General features: G+C 49.4%; 1 protein-coding gene and 1 long non-coding RNA gene across 5 annotated transcripts in view; one reads left to right on the top strand and one right to left on the bottom strand.

The window, feature by feature from the left end:
• TBX15 (T-box transcription factor 15) overlaps positions 1-19,622 on the bottom strand; it is a 129,857-nt gene extending 110,235 nt beyond the window's left edge. Inside the window, exons 1-2 of one of the 4 annotated variants that reach the window (XM_008264587.5) lie at positions 19,176-19,547; positions 16,494-16,630 (exon numbers count right to left, since the gene is read on the bottom strand). Coding sequence is in view for 1 of the 4 variants with exons in the window: in XM_002715697.6 (XP_002715743.3) it covers positions 19,176-19,380 (205 nt within the window). In the remaining 3 variants the exon portion in view is untranslated. Of the gene's footprint in view, positions 1-16,493; positions 16,631-17,137; positions 18,407-18,881 lie in introns of those variants that run through there. The other 3 variants (XM_002715697.6, XM_070077808.2, XM_089300101.1) reach the window with 3 other exon arrangements.
• On the top strand, positions 18,576-24,084 carry LOC138850562 (uncharacterized). Its single transcript, XR_011390496.2, has 2 exons — positions 18,576-19,039; positions 23,041-24,084. It is a non-coding gene; the product is annotated as an uncharacterized LOC138850562 (long non-coding RNA).
• The last annotated feature ends 615 nt before the right edge of the window (positions 24,085-24,699 follow it).

The following is a 24,699-nucleotide window of genomic DNA, read 5'->3' as shown; positions in this document are numbered from 1 at the left end:
TTTCCCTCAAAGGAGCTTTTTTTTTTAAGATTTAGTTATGTACTTGAAAGTCAGAGTTACACAGAGAGAGAAGGAGAGGCAGAGAGAGAGAGAGAGAGGTCTTCCATCCGCTGGTTCACTCCCCAGTTGGCCACAACAGCCACAGCTCCACCAACCTGAAGCCAGGAGCCAGGAGCTTCCTTCAGGTCTCCCACATGGGTGCAGGGGCCCAAGGACTTGGGCCATCTTCTGCTTTCCCAGGCCAGAACAGAAAACTGGATCAGAAGAGAAGCAGCTGGGACTCAAACCAGCACCCCTATGGGATGCCGGCACTGAAGGCGGCAGCAGCTTTACCCACTACACCACAGCTCCGGCCCCTAGGAGACTTTCTTTCTATTCAATATTCTACTCTGAAAATGGAATTAGAGGTTTGTCCCTAGCCATAATGTAAGAAAATATTTTATCAATTTTCTCTAATTCCTTCAAACTGACACTGTCACTTTCAAGAATGGACACACTGAATCTGAGAGTTTGGCAAAGCATAAGGTGAATTTTAAGCCATCAAGTTTACAAAATGGATCAATTTCCAAGCCCAAAACAAGATATAGAATTTGTTATGGGAAAATATAGCTAACTTTCATCAAAGTTGGCATATGAAAATCTGGTTCTACCAAAGCAATAAGAATTTCCTTCATTTTATTAATGGATTTTTTTTCCTGCATGGCACTCCATTGTAAAACAACTGAAAATAGCAAACATGCCTTGTACATTGACAAAATAAGTTTATCACTCAAATGATTTTTTTGTAAAAATTTACATGCTTCAAAAAGTGAGATATAGCAGCACCTAGCTGTTAAGTCCCATCGGCTAAAATAAAGTACAGGTATGAATACCAAGACTACTCAGAAAATCAAAAGTGTTGGTGCTGACAGCATTGTGCACTTGTAAACAAAGAGACTGTTTTTGCTGATGCTGCTGGAAGAAGAAGGGATGACCCAGAAGCTCTCAGCATGGAAATTAGCTTCCAGTTTGGGCTTCCAAAACAGGGTACTGGTGCCACAGGCCCCATCCAAAGAGAAGCATGTGATAGAGATGCTGGACTATAGCTTGCAGTGGGCATGGCCACTGAGTCTGGCACAGGGAGCTTCCTGTTTGGCCAAATTCCCTTCCAGATAGACACCAGGCCTTAAGTTCAATCTTGAGTACCAGGTACTTCAAGCTTTTTTGAAAAATATAAATGTAGACAGGATTAGAAAGCCAGTTTTGGGGTTTTCCTAAAGTGGAACAACCCAGATGTTATAATCAATACACCATCTGGCATAGACCAGTAACAAGATCTGGGTTAATAAGTCTTTTGCAAATCATGAAGAGGAGCTGGCACAGTGGTCAGAACATCTTTCCCCAGAGTCCCTGCACCAAGCTCCTTAGCACGTGGAACTTACTCCCTGAACCTCATGCAGCTCAAAGGATAGGCCTCAGGCATTATCCTACCTGCCCCCTACTCAGTGGTGCCCATATCTTCATGAAACAGAAAAGAAGGGAGCTCAAGACAATGCCCTTCAAGCATTAGTCTGTGGCTGATGCTTCTGGCTTCTCTGGACTATGGCAGACTCTTCAACATAAATCTATAATTTAGTTAAAAATCAGAATGCCTGAGCAGCCATTTCACTTAGTGGATAAGACACCTAAGTCCTGTATCTGAGTACCTGAAATCTTGTTCCTGAGTTGTTTCTTGTTATGTGTGCTCTGGAAGGCAACAGATGATAGCTCAAATAATTGATCCCTGTCACCCACATTTTAGACCTGGATTGACTTCCTGGTTTCCAGGTTTGGTGCAGCCCACTTCTGCTGGGAGAACTTGGGGAGTGAACCAGTGGAAGGGAGCTCGCTCTTGCTCTCTTAGTCTCTCTCCTTCTCTCTGACAACTTGAATAAGTTTTTTTTAAAAAAGAATCAGAGGTCAGCACTGTGGTGCAGCAGGTTAAGCCAAGACCTGCAGCACCAGCATCTCATATGAGTACTAGTTCAAGTTACAGCTTCTCTCTGCTAATGTGCCTACGAAAGCAGCCGAGGGTGGCCCAAGTCCTTCTGCCCCGGCACCCATGTGGGAGACAGGGAAGAAGTCCTGGCTCCTGGCTTCAGCTTGGCTCACCCTAGTTGTTGCAGCCATTTGGAAAGTGAACCAGCAGATAGAGGATCTCTCTCTCTCTCTCTCTCTCTCTCTCCTCTCTGCAACTCTGCCTTTTAAAAAAAGAATCAGAATTCCAATGAGTGAATGATGAACTTTCAAATCTTTATGGGCAATGCATGGAATCTACCTGCCTCAGCATCTGAGGTGTGCAAACAGGGTTCTTCATGGCCAACAATTGGAATTATCACATTCCTCACTCCACCAGCACTGATTCCTGGGCTACATTCCCCTTCTAAAGAGGAGCAGGAATAAGCACCATGTTGAAGCAGTAGACTGCAAAAATGTACCAGGACACATATAGGGCCTATTGGCTACTAAAATTTAAGAGACCACAAAGTCATCTTGAAGAAACATCCTCATAATTTAGGATCAAAGATCTTCAACCAGAAAAAAAAAAGCCTCAGCTACCCTGCTTCCTTACATATGGAGGACAGAAAAACTCTCTTTCTCCCACTTGGAGTTCAAGACATGGACTTGCCCTAGGTAGCTTGGCCTTGCTGTGTAAGTCTGGGGCTCTCCACTCTGCAGTTCAGTGACTTGGAAGCCACCAGCTCTGCAGACCCCACAATGACACAGGGTTAGCCACTGAAGGCACAGTAGCCAGAATATAAATTTGCAAGCCCTTTTCTTCCATAGCAAGTTCCATCTACAGGCAGTAGCAAAGCAGACCATAAGGCATAAGGGACAAAGAGAAAGAGCAAAATGACATTGTTCTTCTCTTTGACTCTCTGAGTCAGACCATAATAATGCTAACGATTTTATATGTAATTTGACAAGGAGCAAAACGTATCTGATATTCCTCCTATCTCTGCCCCTGACTCTGTGATTGTGCTGTTTCTGAAAAGCATGCCCACAGAGCCCCTCTTATTCCTCAGCCTCCAGCTTGCTTAAAGATCTTGCATTTCAGAAGCATTTCCCTTTCTTCTCCTGACAACCTGCTTTCTCCCCCTTCATGAGGCTGAGCTCTGAGCGGGGGCCTCCTGTCAGTTCATTCACATTATTCCCCACTGATCATAGGGAGGAAAAGCCAGAAGAATTTCTATCATTCTGTGTGCACCTAACCCAACTCTGTTTTCTCAGACAACATAGGCAATCTGTCTTTCATTTAGGAATATTCTTTGCACTTCTGTTTAACACAGGAGATTTTCAAATTGCCTTTTTTTCTATTTACTTTTTCTCTCTTACTGGGCAAAAAACAGAGTCTGCTGTTGACCCAAGACCTGAAACAAACAGGGAGAGATGGAGTAGAGACACCTCCACTAATGAGTCCTGCCTCTAAGTAGTAAGTCATCAGCAAAAGCTCCAAGACAGACTCCATGCAAAAAGCATGCGGCCATTTATATCTATAAGACTGCCTGCTAATATCACAACTTTATTTCATTCTTACTTGAATACAATGGTCTTAGCTCCATTATAGATGGACACTCTGGAATATAGAGATCAACTGACACATGGAAGATCACACCTAGAGGCAACTGGCAAGCACTTCATGCTGGGCCCCCAGAATCATCTTGAATCCAAGTCATCTATAAAGTGGCATCTATGGTTACAAAACCCATCACTCAAGTTTGACCACTACCCATTCAGTTTTGCAAACATTCCTTGAGTGCTAACGGGAATTCAAAGATGAGTAAGATACAGTGCTCTCTAGGGCTTTTCAGTCTGGCCAGGGTTTGTAAAATAAATATGTTCTCCAAAAAATTGTAATTCAAGGCAAAATGTGTTATAAGAAAGTTACAAAATATTAATATTTATGGGTTTCTGAATTACTCCTTCTTCTGTAATCAATTCTAAAATGGAGAAAAGGGGCAGGCATTTAGCCTAGCAATTAAAATACCAGTTAAGATACTTGCATTCCACGTCAGAGTACCTGGGTTTCATTCCTGACTCCAGCTCCCAACTCCAACTTCCTACCAATTCAGACTCTGGGAGGCACCAATGATGGCTCAAATGGTTGGATCCCTACTGCCCATGTAAGAGACCTGGATTGAGTTCCTGTCACATTGCATGCTTAAGATGGGTCTTAAAAGTGAGACAAACTTTCTTCAGAAAGAATTTTAGGGGAAAGCAATAAGAAAAATGCTCCAAACAGAAGCAGGATCAGGAATGATGGCACGAAAGATGCAAAAAAGCCAGCCAATGAGAAAGGCTATGCAATGATAAAGGCAGTAGTAGATGATAAGGAAAGCAGGGCGGTTTAGTGAGATCTTGTGTCCAATATTCTCCAAATGGTTTCTCCTAAAAACAATGAAGAGCTTCTGAGTTTTCTCAGTTAACCAAAAGGATAATCTTTTAAAAATGTAGTTATGTATTTATTTTTGAAGGTAGAGCAGCAGAGAGAAAGGAGAGAGAAAAGGAGGGAGAGAGTTCTTCCATCCACTGGTTCAACCCCATGCCCACAACAGTCAAGTCTGGGCCAAGCTGAAGCCAGGAGCCAGGAACTCCATCCAGGTCTCCCGCATGGGTGTCATGGGCCGTCATTCATTGCTTCCCCAGGCATGTTATCAGGAAGCTGGGTCAGAAGCAGAGCAGACCGGATTCAAACCAGTGGCTTAATCTGGTGCACCACAACACTAGCCCCAAACCAAAGGATAATTAACTGATGATAATACTGGGCACTGTGCCAAACACTTAATATTTGTATCTGTTGCTGTATGCTCACAACAGTCCTGCACTAGGTATTATTACCCTCATTTTTGCACAGAGTGTCTAAGTCAGTTTTCCAAGAGCACACAGCCAGAGGCAGGTGCTCAAGTCTGGTCTCCCTGTCTCTGAAGCCCACATTTCTCTCCACTGGGCAAGGCTGCTTCCTTGCCTGTCTTGGTTTTCCACACCAACCAACTTTTTCTGCTTCTAGGATATGAAGGGCGGTCTGCTTTCCATAACATCTCATACTCATTTCCCAACAGAGGCCATCTAATGCACTCCAGGGTTAGTACTCGGCTGCCAAGACGAGGAACAAAAAAGCCCTCGAAATTTGAAAAAAAAAAAAATATGCTGGGTGGAAAACCTTCAAAAGTCTATACCTATACACAAACTCCAAAGTTGTCTGTGCAATAAAGAGGATCTTGCATTTTCAATATTCACCAGCAATGAGCCACACAGCTGTGGACGCCTAACAGTTTGGGCAGGAAAACAGACAGGCAGAGAAAAAGAAGAATGTAGTCAAGCCCCAAGGAAAAAATGTTAACATCCGGAACCAATTCACCCACGCAGGCTGAGCAACCATTACACTCAGCTCTCCATAACACCCCAGAGCACCCCCCACCATCCTCTACACACATACACACACACACACACACACACACACACATCAAGGCTTTCTTTACTAATTTGTTCCCGCTACAACAACCAAATTTGCCTGTGTCCATAGGAAGTGCCTCCTGCAGTACCTACCACCCAGTCAGAATATCATAGAGATGCCTTAAATCTCTGTGATGTTGCAGCCTAATCTGGGTAATGCACAGTTGCACCAGATGGGGTCTGACGTTCCCAGGAGTGGTCGGGTCATGCAACTACCGGACCGAACACTGAAGGAGAGGTGAACCGGCCAGCACCTGGCTGCTTCTGTATCTTGCAAAATCTACATATCTAATTGGACAGGGCTCATGGATGAGATCCTGTAAATCACCCAAAACTGCAGCATTCATCTCATCCCCTGCCACATTCTATATTTCAAGAGTTTGGCTCCATATGGGTTCCTTGGGAAAGGAAATGGGCCTAGAGACTCATATGCTTCTGTTGCTGCAAGAGCGTATCAAATCCCATCAATCAGTTGCCTGCACGGAGTGGGGCTAGTAACAGGAGAAAGCAAAGCTTTATAACAGAGTCCAACTTTACATCTTTCTCTTTGTAGCTTCTAAATGCCACTTGTCTATCATTGAACAAAACAACAATCAGGAATATGACAGACTGTGCAATTAAATACCCAAGAAATACATTAATGTTCAAAGTCCACACATGGAATCAGGTGGGATGGGGAGAGCAATAGATTTTCTCCAAATCCCTGTTGGAGACATCAGACTTCCTAAGACAGGAAGATTACTTGGAGTGGGAGGAAAAGTGATGGAAAGACAATGAACAGGTGGACCCAAAAAATCTGAAACCCACTGTAAAGTACTCTGAAATTCACTGCTGGCATCTCATCCACTTACAGTCTTAGAAGAGTAATGGAGTACAGACGGTAAGTGTTTATCTGGATGAGAGATTTCTGCAAATAACTGATCCCATACCAAACAAGGCCGCTCTAAATAGAGCTGTTACAAAATAAATGAATCAGAGCAGTCACTCAAAGGTTAAAGTTAAAGCCGCGACTCTAAGAGCTGGTGTACTTGCCATGGGTCCTCAAGGCAGTTTCCTAATCCTTGGGCATTAAAAAGAAGCCACTGTGGAAATCAGAATCTCTTCCTTTGTAAATTCAATCCATGGCAAAGGGATTTCAGCTGTGATTGCTGAGTTTGAAAAAAATCAACAGTACTTAGAAATGCACGAATTGCCTGTCACTGCAACTGATACGTTTCTAAGCTGTTCCATTTTGAATCAATTACCAATAAGATTCCATCCATCCTGTTGTGAATGGAGAAGGGAATGAGTAAAACAGAACACTTCAAGTTTCCTCCTGAATTTCACTGCATGAAGGGATTTAAGACAGGGACGTTTTAGACCAAGTGCAATGTGTAACCATGATGCTTCAGACACCGAGATTTCTGAGCACTGAAGTCAAAGAAAAACAAGTCACCTTGAGAAAGCTGCAAAGTGTCCCACTCCAAGATCATGGCGTAGAAATTCTACTCTACATTGCCATCACACAGAGGTCTACACCTGCAGGCACAGAGAATTGCCTTAGCACTAAAGGGACTTACCACCGACAAGAAAGGAAGGGAGAGACCCAGAAACAGTACATAAGCTCTCATTCACTTATGATCAACAATTTATGTTTGGGGAACAGCACAGGCAACAAACATGAAACTTCCATCTACAAAAGTTAAAACTTCTCCCTAGAACATTTAAGAATCACCAATAGCAAGGTAGCATAGTGGTCAAGGATATGAATTCTGGGGCCACATGTGGTTGGATTTAAATTCTGGTTGGATTCCTTCAATTAGGAGTGGGGAACATCTGGCCCATGGGCTGCACAAGGCCCACAAGAACATTTGGTCTGGCCCTGCCAAGGCAACTGAAGTCAGGGATTCAAAATTCAATAAATCTGTGGTAGGCTAATTCTTAAGCTGACAATTCTGTATGACCCTCAAATGATATTACAAATATCCAAATGGCCCTGGGCGGAAAAAAGGCTCCCCACCCCTGCCTTAAATTGAATGGAACTGTGTGACTATGGCTAAGTCATTCCTTATGTTGAGCCTCAATTTCCTCCTCCATAAAATGGGGACACAGTTACCTCCTTCTGAGTCCTGCTGGGTAGGTGTAATGGGAGAATGTGAGTACAACCATCAGATTGTACCAGGTACAGAGTGTGACCTCTGTTAATGAGAGTCATGGGCACTCTGAGCTAAGGTGACACTTGTGGGGTTAGGGAAGTGCGGGAACACCTGTCAGGGATATGCAGTGGCTGAGCAGAGAGTTTTGAAGACCGAGGTCTGGATTCCAGCAGGAAAGGGCAGCTCCTTTCTCTACTAGAATGGTCAGGGCCTGAGCAGTTCTGAGGAAGGGTCCTGGGCTCCTTGAAGGAGTCCAAGAAAGGATCTCTTCTCTGTTCCTCTTCCCCAGGGAAGGCACCTTCTTCCTCTGCTGCCAGGAAACAATACAAACAAATCCTAGGGTGTAGCAAGTGTTTTTTTAAGAAATAGTAAATGACCAAATCCAGGCTTCTGTTTTCTGGAAGGGCAGACAGATGTGGATTCTAGCACAACGGCTGGGACTTCCGCTGTTCCTCTTTAAAGAAGACCTCCCGGGCTCTTCTTCCCTGACGTACCACTTAGTTATAGATCTTCCTTTAATTCAGGCTCTTTACTTTTTACTTTTTTTTTTATTCAACCAAGCAATACACACTCATCCTTTACTGCAACCTCAGCTAATTAGCATATTTTGCCTAGACTCCTGGGAGTCCATCAGAACACAGCTTTGCAAAGAACGAGGCTGTTTATTTCCAATCAGATAAAGCATGACCTCTGGGAGGTTTCTAGACTCCAGGTAAAAATGTCAGCAAGACCTTGTGGTGTGAGTCCACTTTCCTCCACCCAGAAAGGCCCTTCCGTCCCCTGGGAGTCGCTGGTAAAGCTGAGCCTCTCCAGCAGCAGCCTCTGCCCATCCCCCTTCCTACCATGCCAGCTAGAGGATCCCCTCCCTTGGAGGCCCAACCTCCCTCAGATGCCCACTCACATGCTAGCTTTTTGCCTCAGCGGAAGCTTGAATAGTAACAGTTCTCAAAGTTCTGTTTGGCTTTATTAGCCACATGGACTGAGATGTTGTAGATTCTAACCATAGGCTATAAACAAAGTGAGGATCCCATGCCAAGTCCCTGACATTCCATTAAAGCAAAAGAACTGGTTGGGGGGATGGGGGGGGCTGTCATAGCTTACACTTTAAAGTGATTTCTTATCCACGCTCCTCACTAGGGTGAATAATCACAACCAATTCCACTTACAGGAGTAATGGGCACTGGACTAAATCTTTTGTTCCTGTTGTGCATATTTAATCCTCAGGACAACACCCTAATAAACACATTTATTATTCCAGTTTCACAGATACAAAAACCAGAGCTGAGAAAGATGGACCAATTGCTCCAAGGTCACACAGCTAGCAAGTGTTAGAACCAGGGCTCAGATACAAACAATCTAAGAATCTGAGATTTTTAACCACTGGACCATAGAATTCGCTCTCTCATTGCAACGAACAGAAATATTATTCAGATAATAACAGTATCTCACAAGAGCATTTTGTCAAAAGAGTATGGAAAATAAGATTAAAGACATGTTTATTTTGGTGCAAAAACATTTTGAAATCCATACATAATTTTTCCATAACATGCAGTTTCCATGAACGTTTTCAAAACCCCTCATATATATGCATGGATTTCAATTTTTTGCAACAAAATAAACTTATGTTTGAATTCCATTTTCCAGAATATTTTGAAGAGTAAGAACAGTGACAGCACAGTCAGGACAATTATGACAAATAGCAACATTTACTGAACAGGTACTGTGTGCCACCCACTGCACTAATACATATCCGTAAGTGTATATGAACATATATACATATATAAAAGAGTACTGCAGAAAGCTTGTGGGAAAAATTGAAATAAAAAAGAAGTTTACTTTTGTACAATTATTTTGAAATCCATGCCTATGAGGGGCCTTCAAGAGTTCATGGAAAATGCATATTATGAAAAAACTCTGCTTGAATTTCAATTTTTTAACCAAAATAAACTTATCTTTTAATTCCATTTTTCTACAAACTAAAAAAAATGCCTCGTATTTTTGTGATTTACTGAGTGCTTCCTCTGTGCAGCCACTCACGCTGAAACAGTGAAGACAAGTTCCCGACCTACAGCAGTTTATAGGGTAGGAGTGAGAGAGCACAACTAGTAAATCCACATGCCCCGTGATTACACAAGTCTGCACCAGGGCAGCACAGCACAGGGCATCGGATGAGGATGGGGAACGGTCAGTGGGGTTTGAACCCAGCTGCAGAAGTCTGTAAGGGCATAAATTCTCACAGGACAGAAACATGAGAAACCCTCCTAGGTGTGTACTGGGCCCAGTTTTGCGTCTGACCCTGCCCTCAAGTTCAGGAGCTATGAATAGAGGTCTTGAATACTAAGCTGTCTTCTGATCTATCTTGTTGACAAGCGTTTTGCCTGTTACTAAGTCATCCTTTTAGCGTTCTCACGTCTCTGCCAGATCAAGATCTCGGCTTAGCAGACTAGACATGGAAAATAGTTACGAGTGCTTTCCATCAGGCTCAAGTAGTTGTGGGGGTAACGCATTTGGGTGGATGAGGGGGCACCACTTCAGTGTACCAGTAATGAAGTTGTTTTCCTCAATCTTCATTTCTTAAATACTCAATTTTACCAGTTATTTCTGGAAATGGCACAGAAAATGTTCAAAGCATGAGAAACTTACATTTCTTTTAAATTCACTAATATCCTTTCAGCAGCATTCACACAAGAAGCAATAATTTGCATCAAACACAAGGGACTGAAAGTCAATGATCCAGGACTTCTGAACATGTGATATTAATATAAAACTTTTTCAAGAGCTTTATTAAAGCTCTTAATTCTAGACCCCCCTCCCCGTTTTTCCTTCTGTTGTTTTACTGTTACTTTCCACAACTATAGCATAAAACTTCCCTCGTTCCAACAAAGTAAGGGATGGATCAAGTGGCAGCCAAGGTGAGTTAGGAGAAAATGTTAACATTTGTGCAACAAAATGAAAATTATCAGGATTACATAATTTTATAGCATAAGAGGACTCAGGTTTCATCTGAGTCCACCTCCATCATTTCACAAACCAGGAACTGAGGCCTCATCCACGGGTAGAAACAACTTAAAAATATTTTTTCAGCACTGCCATGTCTACCTTTAAGACAAACATTCCTGATTCCAACATTGATGGCAAAGCCAGCGCAAGGACCTAGATCTCCTAATTAAGTCCAGCTCCCTCCCTCCCAAAACACAGAGACAATATAGACCACGAAGGTCTCTTTGGAAAGCTTTGTAGTACAGTGAAGATTCGCCAAGAACCACAGTAGCAACTAAGGTTTCTGAAGCGTTTCAAAATTTAGTATTACTCTGAAAATCTTCTATCTTTAATTTTCTAACCAAATCCCATTTTTGAAGTTGTACAAAGGGATAGCCCTTCTATGTACAGCCCCTCTGCGTTTTGCTGTCAGAAACAACAACAACAAATCAAATGATTTGCTTACGACTTGAGGAAACTTTGTTGAACCAAAAAAAAAAAAAAAAAGTACTGCTAAGCTCACAATCACTTACTGGCACAAATAAATGTTTGGCCCTCCCCTCTGTGAAAATCAGTTATTTATTTTTCAGAAGCGATAATGGAATCTTGAAAGCAACTCAAGTCCCTGAATCCCTCGACTTGCAATTCTGGGCCCTGATGGGGCTGGGGCTGCCGGGCCAGGATGCCTCCGGCGGCTTCTTCCCCTCCGCTCAGTAACGCCAAGTTCCGGAACGCAGGCTTACAGAAGCCAGTTGTCCCTTAACACGAACGTTCGCTCCTCAACGTACTCCGTAGAGTTGGGAAGTTCCTCTTCTTTTAAGAAACCAATTCCTTCATCACTTGTACTCCCCCAAGAACAGCGTGAAAGACATCATTGGCTGTCCCTTTGTCCTGGAAGACAATTCCTAGCATCTGGGCCTCAGGCAGCTCTGCCTTTAGGGACCCTTGTGCGCACCCTGGGACCCTCTGTGTGTCTCGAACCAAAGGACGACTTTCCTTTCTAACACGCGGACTAGGATATTTACTGGCCCTAGAATTTACCCATTTGGAAATGGTTAGGGATTAAAAGTTCTTCGGGCCGAGGGATTCTTGGTTTCTAATTGCCAATGTTTGAAGTCGGTTTGATTCCTCGGAAATTTGTTCAGCCTGATGAAAGCAAAAACTCCAACTCCCCTCAGGGCTCGAGGTGTAAGCTCCTTGGGTTCCGTATTTTTTCTGGTATTTTGGGGGAGGAATGGCTTCTACCAAGGCCTTCCCGGGTATTCCCAGGGTCCCCGCATTTCTCCAGGATGTAATTAGAGCTAAGAAGAGTACCGACCCCCAGCCCGCTCGGGACTCCAGGGTTTCAAAGGCTCCGCAGCAGCCCGGTGCGCAAGCAGCCCCGCGTGCGCGGTTCGGGCCGGGGCGCGCGAGCAGGAACTCGGGGCGGCGCGCTGAAGACCGCGCCGCCGGGGTGCGCCTGGCCCCGCCACGTTCCGCACCCCGCGGCGCCGCCGAGGCCCGAGCCCGGGGCCGAGGGACCGCAGTCGCGGCCACGGCCCGATGCTAAGTTGTGTATGCTGTCGCCTACTGCCCAGTTCGCGGAAAGAAATGCCGTCCCAGTTCCTTCCGCTGCCGAAAGTCATAGGAAATCTTTGGAGACGGGGATAAAGATGGACGTTCTCCATGCCCGTGGAGGAGGAGGAGCGAAGGGATTAATTTCTCCTCTGGGGCTTGAACAGAACGTTCCAGGCGGAGGGGCCGTCAAGACCAGGTGGCCCTGCCGGGTAAGAAAATCGGTTCACCCAGAAGAACCAGGTCCAAACTGCAAGGCTCCCGGCTAGGTGCCCAACGACGACTTCTGCCAATCCCCTTCTAAGGCAGCTCTATTGGTTCCTGTAGTGGGTTGCTTGGGTCCTAATCTCTACTTTGTATGGTGGCGTTTTGGAATCAGCTCGGCAGCCGTGCGAAGGGACTTCAAAAAGGTCTAGGAAACCTAGAATGAAGAGACTGCGTCCTTTCCGTGAACTTTTTCAACACCGCTGCTGTTAGAGAAATTAGAGGCAGAGAAAAAAGGGGACGGTTTCACGTTTTCTGCTTATGTTCTTTATTTCCCCAAATAGTGATGTTTCTCTCGTTATTTATATAAGCCGTGATTACACTCCAGATTTTTTAGTGAGTCCGTTTACTTTTGACATGGAGGTATATGAAATTATTCTTCAGAATAAAAAGCACCGTTCTCAGCAAAAAGGAAGATGGCCTAATTCAAATAAAGCGTCACATTTAGCTGGGAAACGTTCCTCTCCCGGTTCCTTTAAGGAGCACCGCGGTACGGCTCTTTTCTTGGCGTTTTCTCCTAGACTCTAGGTCAAAGTTTTCAGTTCATTGAAAAATTAAATGAAAACACTCAGGTGCCTACAAGTTTCGAATCTGAGATTCTCTTTGACTTTTCGACGATATGCAAAGGGACAACCTTTTGCTCTCCCCAGTTTTTGGAGTTCCCAATTTTTAAACTAGCTGTACAAAAAAAGGTGGTTTTTTGTCTTTGAAATATTATCTATATTCCACTCAGAATTGGTATTTTGATGAGGACGTAGCTTTCTGGGGGTATATGGTGTTCACACACATAAACTTGTTTATAAATGTGTGTATTGTGTATATGTGGGTACATTGATCTGTAGAGCACAAAGCTAGACACTACTATATAAAAAGTGTAGAATAAAACGCAATGACTGCAGGGCCTGTGTTCCCTCTGGTAGTAAGCAGGATGCCTGCCGCAAAGTGAAGCCATGAATGGCTCTGAGTAGATGTGGGTTGGTCCTCCCCAGTTGCTTGGGTTTCTCACTGCTTTCCATTGCACAGCAGGTTCTCCCTACCCAGTCTTTTTCCACCCCTGACACTTAGGGCAAGGGCCTCACCTAAATTAACTAATCATTATCCTTCCCTCCAAAGAAGTGTAAACAGACCCTGATTTATAAATTTGCTAATTGCTGTTCCCTGTGCAGACCCCTGAGTATCTCAATCATGCACATATAAAATTCCAGGCTTATTAGAAACCAGAAAAAGCAAAGCAAAAGTAAACCACATGGATGAAAGAGAAGGGAAAGGGATTCCACATTCCACCAGTTCCCTGTTTTCCTCTTTTGTGGAAAGGATCCCAAAAGGTCAAAACATAAACCTCAGATGGGAAAACCACTTAAGTAGTAGCCCCTATTGAATGTCTTTGAGAGTAGAAAGTAATAACCAGCTACGCTTCCAGAAACATCATCAAATGGATTTCTGTATTTGCAGAAAAGAGAAAAGAAAGTGACACGCCAATCTGCCCTTTATCCCTGTGGAATTCGCACAGTTCAGCCTTTTTTTTTTTTTTATCTACAGTCATCCTAAGAAGGAATTCTCTGATTTAAAAAGTAATTGCTTTTCTTCAAGTATGAGAAATAAAAATCTACCAGAATCCATCATCGGGATCCCCAAAAATTTCTCTCATTTTGTTAATTTTGTATTATTTTTTTGGCAGTAGAATGTGGTGGATCTGTAATAATTCACTCTTGAGTAACAGCAGTGGAGGCACTAGGAGAGGCTTGGACACAGACACAAAGTTGAGGTCTCTGAGTAGAATGTACTTGTCCCTCTCCACGTGGCCCAACATGAAGGATTAATGATGGGGGACTTGCTTCCATTGAACTCAGGTCCACCGCGCACAGGAAAATAGGCAGAGAAATGGGCAGCACAAACCACCAATATCTGTTTCGTTTCAACACCCAGGGTAGGTATTTCTGCCATTCTTCGCCCTCTCCTCACATGCTCTGTTACTCATTGGAGATATTTTAAACTAATTGACTTTCATCACGGAAAGATGTTTAATACCATTTGAAGAAGTTGGTCGGAGGGGCTCAGTTGTCGGGAAAACAACAGCGGATCTGTGTCAAAACGGGAAAAATTTAAATCCCAACTCCACTTGCAAAAATTTACTTCTCTCTTTCTCTCTCCATGAAGCCTCCCCATCCCACCCAAACACACACACGCACACACGTACACACCTCTACTACAGTGAACCTTTCTTTCCGGGAATTCCACCCATAAAACCAAAACCCAAGACGGCCAGCTCTGAACACAGTGCAGGGTGGAAGACCCGAATTCAGAATTGCAGCAGCGCCTTGGGCTGTGAGCTCAGCTGCCTAGGAAAGCCATCGCGGCCCGCCAGGCTTGTTCTCCCGCGGGAGCCGGACTGCAGCCAGGCGCAGAGGTGGGCGGCAGCAAAAGGCAGAGGCCAGTGCCCCAAGGCCCCGCCTGCTATTCCTGGGCTTATCCCATTGTCCCCTGAAGCTTGACGGGGTCACCTCCCGAGTGCAAGCCACAGCACACTCCGCCTTCCTCCCTATCCCAGCCCAAAGGCCGGACGTCCGTCCGAATAGGTTTCCCTTGTTCCCTCTGCTCCCCATTTTCCACGCGAAGTTCACTGTTATTTCTTTGAGGGTAGAGATAGTCGAATGACTTTCCGTTTCCTACTGGCTTCCATGGTGCCACCGCGCCAGGGCCAGAGTTTTACACCGAAAGAGAGTCTCGCAGACCCGATCCCCACTGCGGTCGGGGAGCCAGAGCAGTGCGCACTCCCAGCCAGCGCAGCCCCAAGGGCTCTGCCTCAGCCACCGCCCGACCTGCACGCGAGAAAGGCGCTAGGCTCGGCCCCAGCGGACAATCATCCCCACACGCCGGTGACAAATTCAGTCTCCACATCCCCCGACCAGCTCCCTCCCCCTCGCTGCTTCTCCACACTGGGTCACTTACCAAGGGGGTGGCCTTCACTGACGCCGGTTTTGACCTAGGAGGCGAAAGCCTTTCTTAACCTCCCAAAGCCCCTACCCTCGGCTGTTGGCTAGCGTCCGAGCCAGGCATCCTGGAGGCCCGCCCCATGCAGGGAATACTCGCAGCACTGAGGAGCCAGGGTTTCTTACCCGGTCCTCTTCTCCTGGCAGAACCTCGAGCGCCTCTACCAGAGCGCAGCAAATCCGGTCCCTGCTGTCAGTCTGGGTCCCTGGCCGGTGCTCGCCCCTCTCTAAGTACCTGCTCCCCGACTAGATTCCAACTCATCCCCTTAAACGTCACCCCGTTTCCCTGCTGAGGTTTGGGGCAGGGTAAGTAAAGAGGTAATTTCAGGATTCACATCGCGGAGTTTTACTCTGAGCAAGCAAAGCGTAAACTAGCAGGTTAATTCATGTGACTGGTTGATTTGGGTAACTGGAAAGATACAAGCGGCCTGGGGCAGCAGCCAGGGTTTCCTGCCTCATTCCACTAGGGGTTGCGCGGAGCAGCGCGCGCGGCGAGGACGCAGGCACGTGTGCGCACAGTGTCGAGCTGCCCGCGCGTCCCTGGCCGTGCCTGCCTGTGTATGCCCACCCGCGTGCGCCGCCGAGCGCGGCGGCTGCAGAGCTCAGGCCCGCAGACTATGGTGGGGGGAAATCCCTGCGCAGAAGGTTTGAATTATTTCGCTCCGCAGGAGACCTGGCCTCGGCCGCATTCGGCTGAGGCTTTGAGCTGGAAAGGCCCAAACCAGAGCTGGGGAAGCCGGGCAGAGCCGGGACTGGGGTCCGAGTGCAGATGGCGCCGCTGGGCGCCTGAAATATACTTCCAAGGCCGCAGCCTGAGCAGCTGTTCCGGCTGCTCCTGGCTGGAAAGTTTCCTCTGTTGCTGCCGGGCGGGAGGCGGGGACAAGCGAGAGCTAGGCTCCTGGGAGACGGGTCTTGAGACACCCCCCCCCCCGCCGCCCCCTCCAGTCTGTGGCGATGAAGTCCTCCTCAAGGCTTCTCCGAAAGCGAGTGCCCGCGCGGGTCTGACAGTGGGAGTAGCTCACAGGCCCCTCTCCAAATCCTAGAGGCCTTGGGGTTTTTCCGGGCCACCAGGAGCGGTGGAAATTTTTGAAATACATACTGTGTCCTCTGACGGGGTGAGTGCCTAAAGCGCGCAGGCCGGGCTGGTCCCCCGCAGCTGCAGGTTGGCGCCCCAGGCTGCGGGTCCTCCGGCGCCAACTAAAGCCGGCTCTGTCCAGACGCGGAAAGAAAAACGGGCTGTGAAAAAGCAAAAGGCCGCGTCTTTGAATACAAGTTACAACTTAGAGTCGGACGCTCGGGTTGTCTGAGGATCCCAGGATTTTAAGGTGCGCTCGGATCCGGCGCACTGAATCGGTGATACGAGTCAGAGAAAGGGGATGGTGAAAATGATAGCGTGTCTCGGGTGTGACGTGCGCGCGTGCGCTCGTGTGTGTGTGTGTGTGTGCGTGTGTAATCTTTCTCCCTGTCCAGTGGCAAATTTTGTTTATATTTTTGCCTTTTTTCTCCTGTCCCGGACTTGTTGTAGGCCTGGAGCTGGCAAGCCATGCAGTGATCTCTCTGCTGTCACAGGCAGAGAGCTTTAAAAGGAATTGCGAGACGCAGCCCTGGCCGCTATAGGGTCGCCTGTGTTGGTTCTCCGTGCACCTAGCTTGTTAGGGCGCTGTTTAGAAGAAAAAGACAATTCTAAAAACCACCCAAACCATGCTGCCGCTTTCTGCTCTCACCCACGCCCAGCGGCCTCACCTTCACCTCTGCTTCTGGGACGGCTGGGTCTCCACGCCAGGGCGCTCCTTCCCCGTCCTACATGCAGCTTGAGAAAGCCTTAGCCATTGCAGAGACTCGCGCGTGTGGGTGACCTCGGCCCTCAAGGAGGACAGGCAAAGCCGGAAGGCGCTCAGCCTCCTGCTTCTTCCTCCTGCAGCACCCTCGCCCACAAGTATATTTCGTTTTCCCTAGTCCCAAAGCCCATATTTTTCTTTAAAAGAAAAAAAAAGATCCAGTAACGGGAACGGGTCCACGAGGCTGTTACATAAAGCGAGTTCCATGTTGGGTCGCCGCCACCTCCTCCCCGCCGGGGCGAGTGAACAGAACGCTGGAGAAAACACCCCCACTTTCATGCCCCTCTCTTGGTCTCTCTTTGCCCCAAGCCTCTCAGGCTTTCTTCCCCACTTCTGGTTGCGGAGAACGATGAGAAGAAACCCTGAGCCGAGCCCCCGACCGTCAGATTTTGAAAATGGGACTCCAGACAGACTCCCAACGACCTGGGAGCCTCCCAGGAGAAAAAGGTCCGGCCTGGGGGGCGTCTGCCGTGCGTCAGAGGTGTCACTCTAGCTTTGCCACCTTCGGGAAAGTAACGGGACCTTGCAAAGCCTGAGTTGTCAGAGACCTGCCGCGAGTTCCACTAGCCGTGGGAAGGCCCTGCCGAGACCTTGACAACAGATAAATGAGGTGAAGAAGCAAGGTCTGGCCCGCGAAGGGAAACACGCATTAGCCACGCGTTCCTTTCCTGATTGTCCACGCAGGGGCCGGCGTGGATCGGCCCCCGCATCCAAAGGCAGGGAAACACTTGAACGGATGAAATAAATCTCCTTTTAATTTTCTTTTCATCGACTAATAAAAATAATTCCCCAGCACTAAACCCAAATTCCGTAACGGGCCACAAGAACACGGAGAATTCATAAAACCCTGTCTCTACAGGTCACCCGCTAATCGCGTTATTATTAGCCTCGGGAGCATGGAAATTGAACTGTCACTGCCTAAAGAGAAAATGTAAGCGACAGCTGTCCCTTCTCTGGTCGGCCAGCTTTCCGGCCGGGATCCCCAAGCTCCCGAGCCCGTGGCCGCTCCCACCCCATGTGCGGGCAGCCGCCTCCTCCCTGGGCTTGCCGGGGAGCAGACCCGGGACCGGCCCATCCCAGGCTGGTCAGCCGGAGCACCTCCGGCATGGTCTTAGAAGTCCGGCTGCACCGTTTCTGAAGTCGCCACAACAAATTGCTAGCGGTGTGTGTGTGTGTGTGTGTGTGCGTGTGTGTGTGTGTTGTGCGCGCGCACAAGATTCTTCCGGCAACAGCTGTTCCCCCAGGCTGTTTTGCACAGTTGAAATCTTGGCACTTAATACGAAATGTTGTCTTCCCCCCTTCCTAGGGGTTGGTTAAAACGCACACATCGACAATGTCCCTGCACTCCAAGTGTAAGCGCGGAAGGTGCGCGGAACCGAGACCCAAAGGACTGCATCCCTCCCCACACACACCCACAGACCGCGCAGGGTAAGCGGGCTGACAGCCATTCCTGCTTACATGAACACCAACCGAGGAGAAATAAAAGTATGCTCCACCACCACCAAGGGCGAGGATCGCGGTGGACGGCCGAGAAAGAGACAAACTCTCGAGCTAGGAAGCCGCCCTGGAACGCCGCGCCTCTCCTCCCGCAGGCGAGTCCCAGCTCCTCCCGGCTTCCGCCGCCGCCTCCGACCCGCGCCCCTCCTAACCTCAGGGGCCTGCATCCCGTCCCCGAACGCTGCGCTCTGCTCCGAAGAGAAGGTGGATGTGAGAGAGCAGGCCCTCCTCAACTGAGGCTGGCGATGAAAATGCAAGGTTTGGGCCAGCCTCCCCCAGATTGGTTCCGGCGAGATTAGGAAGACTCGAGGTATTTGCACGAAGAAAAAGAAACTTGTGTTGGGGAGCTAGGCAGGGCGGCAGCGGCTGGGCCTCCCTCACCCGCGGGCTGGCCGTTTGGCGTCCCCTCTCCACCCGCCTCCCGTGGTACCAGCCGACGCACTCACCCGGGTGGGGCTCCAGACCGTGTGCGGCCGCGTCCTCCGCGTCTCCGAGTGGGCCTGCGGGGCTCAGCGCCTCCATGGACAGGTCCAGCCCCTTCTCCTCCCAGTCTCGCAGTTTCCGCTTTTTATTTGAGCCGATCAAGGCTTCAACGGAGAAGGCATGTGCTCGCGAGCTCAGGGCGACTGCAGATCTTCTCCTTTCACTCATTTTAGCCGCCCGCACCCCGACCCCGCTGGCCCCCGCTACTGAGGGAGCAGCCCGCGCCCTCACTCTCCGAGCGCCCGCCGGGCCGGGCCCGGGAGAGGCGGCGGCTGCGCTGGTCCTCTGCGCCCTCCCCCTGCGTCCTCCCCCGCCCTCCGCCGCCGGATCGGACCGGCGCGCCCAGCTGCCCCAGCCGCTAGGAACAAGCGCCCGGAGCGCCGCCCGCCCGCTGCATGAGCGCCGAAGTCCTGCTTCCCACCCACCCCGGCAGGCGCTCACAGGCTGTGCAGACTGGACTTCATTCCCCCCCCTCCCTTTTTTTTTTAATGCTCTCCCCTCCCTCTCCCTTTCTCTCCTCCCTCTCCCTCTTCCTCTCTCGGGCTTCCCGTCCTTCTCTGATCCAAACTTCTGGGAAACTTTTTTTTTTTCTAAATTCCTCCCTTCCCAGGGAAGAGGGGGCAGGCGGTGCGCTCCTGTCCGAGGGGTGAGGGAGAGGGAGGGGGGAGGAAGAAAAAGACGAAGGGGGGAAAAGGGCCAGCCCCCAACCAATGGCAAAGAGGGAACAAGAGAAACCCTGAGAGCGAGGGCCAATGGCAGGAAGGGAGAGACTGAGGCTCGGGCCAAGGCCGCGCGCCGGTCGTCCCCCGGACGCTCTCGGACCCACTTTAACCCCTGGCTTCCCGGGCCTCCTTGGATTACTGGAATGGATGTTGGAAAGTCGAGGTCCGAACCCTGCGATTACAAACTCCTGCAAATCTTTAATCCGCACGTCTTCCTCCCAAAACTGCTGGGTTTCATAGACCCTACAAAGGCTCGCGGTCACTTTAGATGCAGATCTCGAATTCTGGCGCTATCACAAAATGTTAAACTGTCCCCCCAAAAAGGCAGAATACGACTCTGATCATCTCGCGCCTGTCTCCAGGTGCTTTGACATCTGTCGGTTCTGCCCGGATTTCGCCACACAGGTTCCTGCGTCCCTGTGGAACGTTTTTAAAAGCAGCTCCGGTTAAAGCAAAACGAAACAAAACAAAACACACCAAAATCCCGTCACCTTCTTGAGCCTTGTACTCGAAAACGGCTAAGACTGCTTTTTCCTTCCAGCTGTACCTGGTGGCGGAGACACTGGCGCCCGGGGCGCTGGAGGCGGACTGGGGGGCGCCGGGTGTAAAGCGCGCTCCACAGGCTTCTCGCGGCTGGGCCCGCACGCGAGGATACTAGTTGTCCCCGCGGTGCGGCCGCTGGGCTGCGCTTCGCCTATTCCGGGCTTTTATTCCGCAGAAAACCCACAGAGATATTGGACAAGGACAGCTAGAAACTAGTGACAGCGAAGGCCCTGTCTCAGTATTCCCTTTCAATTCCGTCTACTGGAGAGAGTAGCTACCCTCGCCCCGCTCATCCTCCTCCCTTTAAAAACAAAAACCAAAACTTTCAGGAGAATGTATTCATCAGGGATTTCTGGGTAACTTAAAACCTAAGGCCGGCCGTTTTTATTTCCCATCCCCTCCTCCGAAGCCAAGCCACTACTCGTGGGCTGCAGGAGACCCTGAGCGGGGTGTTGTGCTGGGCCAGCTCAGTCCGGCAGAGGAGCGGTTCCTGCCAAGCTGGAAAAGGTCTCGAATTTCGCCGATCTCGGCCTAGACAGAGACTGATACTTCAGTCCGAGCGCCCTGGTGCCCTGGTCGGGAGGGTTCTATCCCTGCGAGAAGCCTGAGACAGCATGGGGGGGGGGGGGGGCAGGGCAGGCTGCAGACCCAAAAGGCCTGAGGGATGCTTGGTGCTGACAACCAGGCCCTGAGCAGGGCTTGAACCTCTAAATTTACGTGTTAGAGGCCCCCAAAACCCGTTCCTGCCAAGTCGTGTCCTTCCACCTTGAGGGGAGAAGGGATGGCCTGTCGCTCTGAACTGCCACCTTTGCTGCTGCATTGCTGAGGGGGAGGGGAAATCTAGCCCTTGCAATGAACTATGGTTGGAAGAATTCTGGTGCTGAAGCAAGGACGTACTGTCATGAGTGCCTTAGGCCTCTCTGGAAGACAGCAGAGAAAAGGCCACTTTTGTACATCCATCCCCTCCCCAGCTGAGCTCCAACCCCCATGGAGAGAAAAGCTGGCAACGCAAATGCAGGGAAGAACAGGGAAAAGCCCAGCCACTGGAAGGGTGTGATGCAGCCAGGGCTGGCCCCCTGGGCCTTGCCAGAGCCTGCGTCCTGACCCTCAGGCTCCCAGGTCTCCAGGGAGTTCCTACAAGAGCCCTGGGCAGCTCTAGCCAGGCACTGAGGCCCACAGTGTCTCCTGCCACCTTGCCTCTAGGTTCCAGGGACCTGGGTGGCCAGTGGCAGGTCTCCCACCTCAGTTACCACTATGTGTGGGTTCCAGGAGCCACCACTAAAAGTGACCAAGCAGTCATTGCCATGGGGCTTCAGCAAAGGAGCTGGAGACAAGGTAGCCGAGAGCACACAGGTTTCTTCCTCCACAACCCAGGCCTTGCTCTCCTCTGCTCCCAACTGTGTGGTTCACCAGGCCCACGGCCCATGCCCCATGCCCTGTGGAGGGAGCAAAGAGGCAAGCACCTGGACTTTCCCAGCTTTCCTGCCACACCATCTTCTGACAGACTGGAGCCTACCCAATTTCTCACAGGCCTGGTTTGGGCTGAGACATGTATGTACGCCATAGGCCACACACTCTCCCTGATGTCCCAAAAGCCTTTCCAAAAGTTACCTACTAACCAAGAAACATGCCCAGTGTCTGGAGTAGGTGCAAAGAGGACCCCGAGCAACGTCTCTTCACCCCACCCAAAACATGTGCTCTACCAAGAGTTCTCGGGGGAGTTCATCCACCTTCCTGCAGGTTGCACATGGATTTTTCCCACTCCTATCTTGTACACGCACACATCCCAGAAATGTGGGTTAGGCCCCTAAAACCAATTGGACCCAAGGGAAGACAGGTTGATTTGGCAATGTCATGAAAATAAGGAGTATGCCCTCGGTAAATGGGAGAGGCAGTGAAATGTTCTGTGGCGCTACGGAGGTTAATTTTAAGGGTTTTCCAAGGGCACATACTTCTTGGTGTGTAACTCTGCTGATGGCTGAGGCAGGTCTACTGAAAGATGCAGGAGGAATGGTTAAAATGTGTGACCTAAGTGCATAATTGTATGTGGTTAGAGGAAAGTAGAAAGGGAGGATTTGTGCAAGTAAAGGTAGAATCTGGAAGCATGATATGCATTTGCCTTCCACTGGTGGTGTCAAAGGGCTTTCAGTATGTTTCATTACCAGTTTCTGTTTCCTTTTACCTTTAAGGATAAGAGTAGTATCCCCAATATACACTGCTAATTCCTTGGGCACTTGCCAGTTTCCCAAAAACAGGCTCAAATCTGGCAGGTTGGGTGGATCCTCCAAGCAGAGTCCCTGTCTGGTCTATTTCAGGCCTGAAGCTGACTGACCAGAACAGAGTTCTATACAAGCTGCCCTCCTACCCCTGCAGGTCTTCAAGGAACAAGCAGAGATTGTTGCACTCAGAGGAGGTAGGAGAGACCCTCCGAGTGTCTCTGGCCACTACAGGGACATAGGGTAAGGGGAAGCCCAGATTTTGCTTTGGTGAGAAGGGAAGGGTAGCAAGGTAAGTGCTCACCTAAAACTGATCATGTCCAGATATTTTGATTTTTTTTTTCCAGAGGGAAAAAAGTTCTGCAGCATTAGGACAACAGTCACAAACAGAAACGGGCATTCCCGGCAATGGAACCCCACCTCCACCACAGGTACCTGTCTTTTCCTCCCATCACCCCACACCAAACACCACCTTAAACACCGGCACTGCTAAAGCCTCAAGACCAAGGTGACCCACCAGCCGGCTTTGATTTTGGAGTCCTGAGTAATTGAAAACAAAGTTAAAAACAGTTGACCAGTGGGGCATGTTAGGTTGCCCCTAAACACGTGGGCCGGACGCCCCGTTGGGGTAAGCGAATAGCAATGAATTTGGTCATGAAGGGAGAAATAAAATATTATGAGGCGACTACGGGCTGGGAAGAAACCCACGGAACTCCAAGGCGAGGTGGCAGCCAGGGACCGACCAGGCCCAGCTCAGCCCGGAACGGTGTGACTTCAGGCAGGTCCATCCATCAAGGACTCAGGTTCCGGACTGCAGAGCGAGCAGTTCTAAGTACCTTATAAGTACGCAGAGCAGGCGAGACCTTCGTTCGTTCGGAAGATGGACAGACCTGGCATTTTATTGTTTGATGTGATTGAGAATGTCGGACGAACGCTCCCACTTTTCACTTCTTCTCCCCCCGCCCCCCAAACTGGCTGGACGAGCAAACAAGGCACGGAAGGGGGCCAAGTAACTGGCCGGGACTCCTGGGCGCAGGGGGAGGGGGTAAGAGTTCTGGAAACGCAAGCACAGCGCGGGTTCCGCAGAGGCAGCGCGCACTCTCCCGCGCAGACCGCATCTCCAGGCCGGATTCCTTAAGTCGGGAGCTGCTGGGGCCGTGGTGCGTGGCTAAGTGAAATTCAATGCCCCCCACCCCATACTTTTTAAAAATGAAAGTCCGCGGGGGCAAAAGGTCTTTAATGATGTTTTTTTGTTTTCGCGAAATAAAATCTTCTATTTTTATTTTAAACCAGCAGCATGCCCACCTCTCGGTCTTTCCAGATGTTTGCAATAAAATCGCAGGTTTTGCCTTTGGGACTGGAAATAAAATTTAACGGCCTTCACCCTGTAATTATTCTCTTAGCTCGCCCTTCATAAATTTATCTGCTTTCTATCGGCGTTGGGGTAAGAGGCGAACGAAAGGGGGGAAAGCCCCGATTTTATATTTGTGACTATAAAAAAGCGCCACCCGGTTTCCTCGCCTTCGGCCGCCCGAGTGTGGCCAGGAGAGCCGGGCCCGGCGGGCGGCAACATTGCGCTATTGTTGGCCGACTTGGGTCTGCGCAAGAGCAGGGCCCCTCCACAAAGGGAGCCTTGTGTGGCCAGGGCCGCAGCGGCCGCGCCCGAGAGGCGAGGAAATCCTGTTCCCCCAGGACAGCTCCTCTTCCCCACCACCGGCGTTTCGCGCAACGCTGCAGCCACTTTCGCCTTCAGCGTGCGCCAGCCGTGCGGGGCTGGGCTTGGGGCCTGCCCGCCTTCGCAGGAAGCGAAACTTGGAGCCCACGGAGCGCGAGGGAGGAACCTGCCCCTGGATCCCGAGGCGCTGTGGTGTGGTGGGCCTGGGGCGCTGCGCGAGACCCAGGGGGCTTCCTGGGAGGCCCCACAGCCCCTCTGCCTGGCCTCTCTTCCGCGGGGCTGGACCTGCGCTCCGAACTCTGGGGAACTCAGTGTTATTTGGCAACCCTAC

This window comes from Oryctolagus cuniculus, chromosome 7 (assembly GCF_051225735.1).
Source record: "Oryctolagus cuniculus isolate XC-2025 breed Fujian yellow rabbit chromosome 7, ASM5122573v1, whole genome shotgun sequence".
In the NCBI taxonomy this organism is placed as follows: Eukaryota; Metazoa; Chordata; class Mammalia; order Lagomorpha; family Leporidae; genus Oryctolagus; species Oryctolagus cuniculus.
This window is presented reverse-complemented; position numbering and strand designations above follow the sequence as displayed.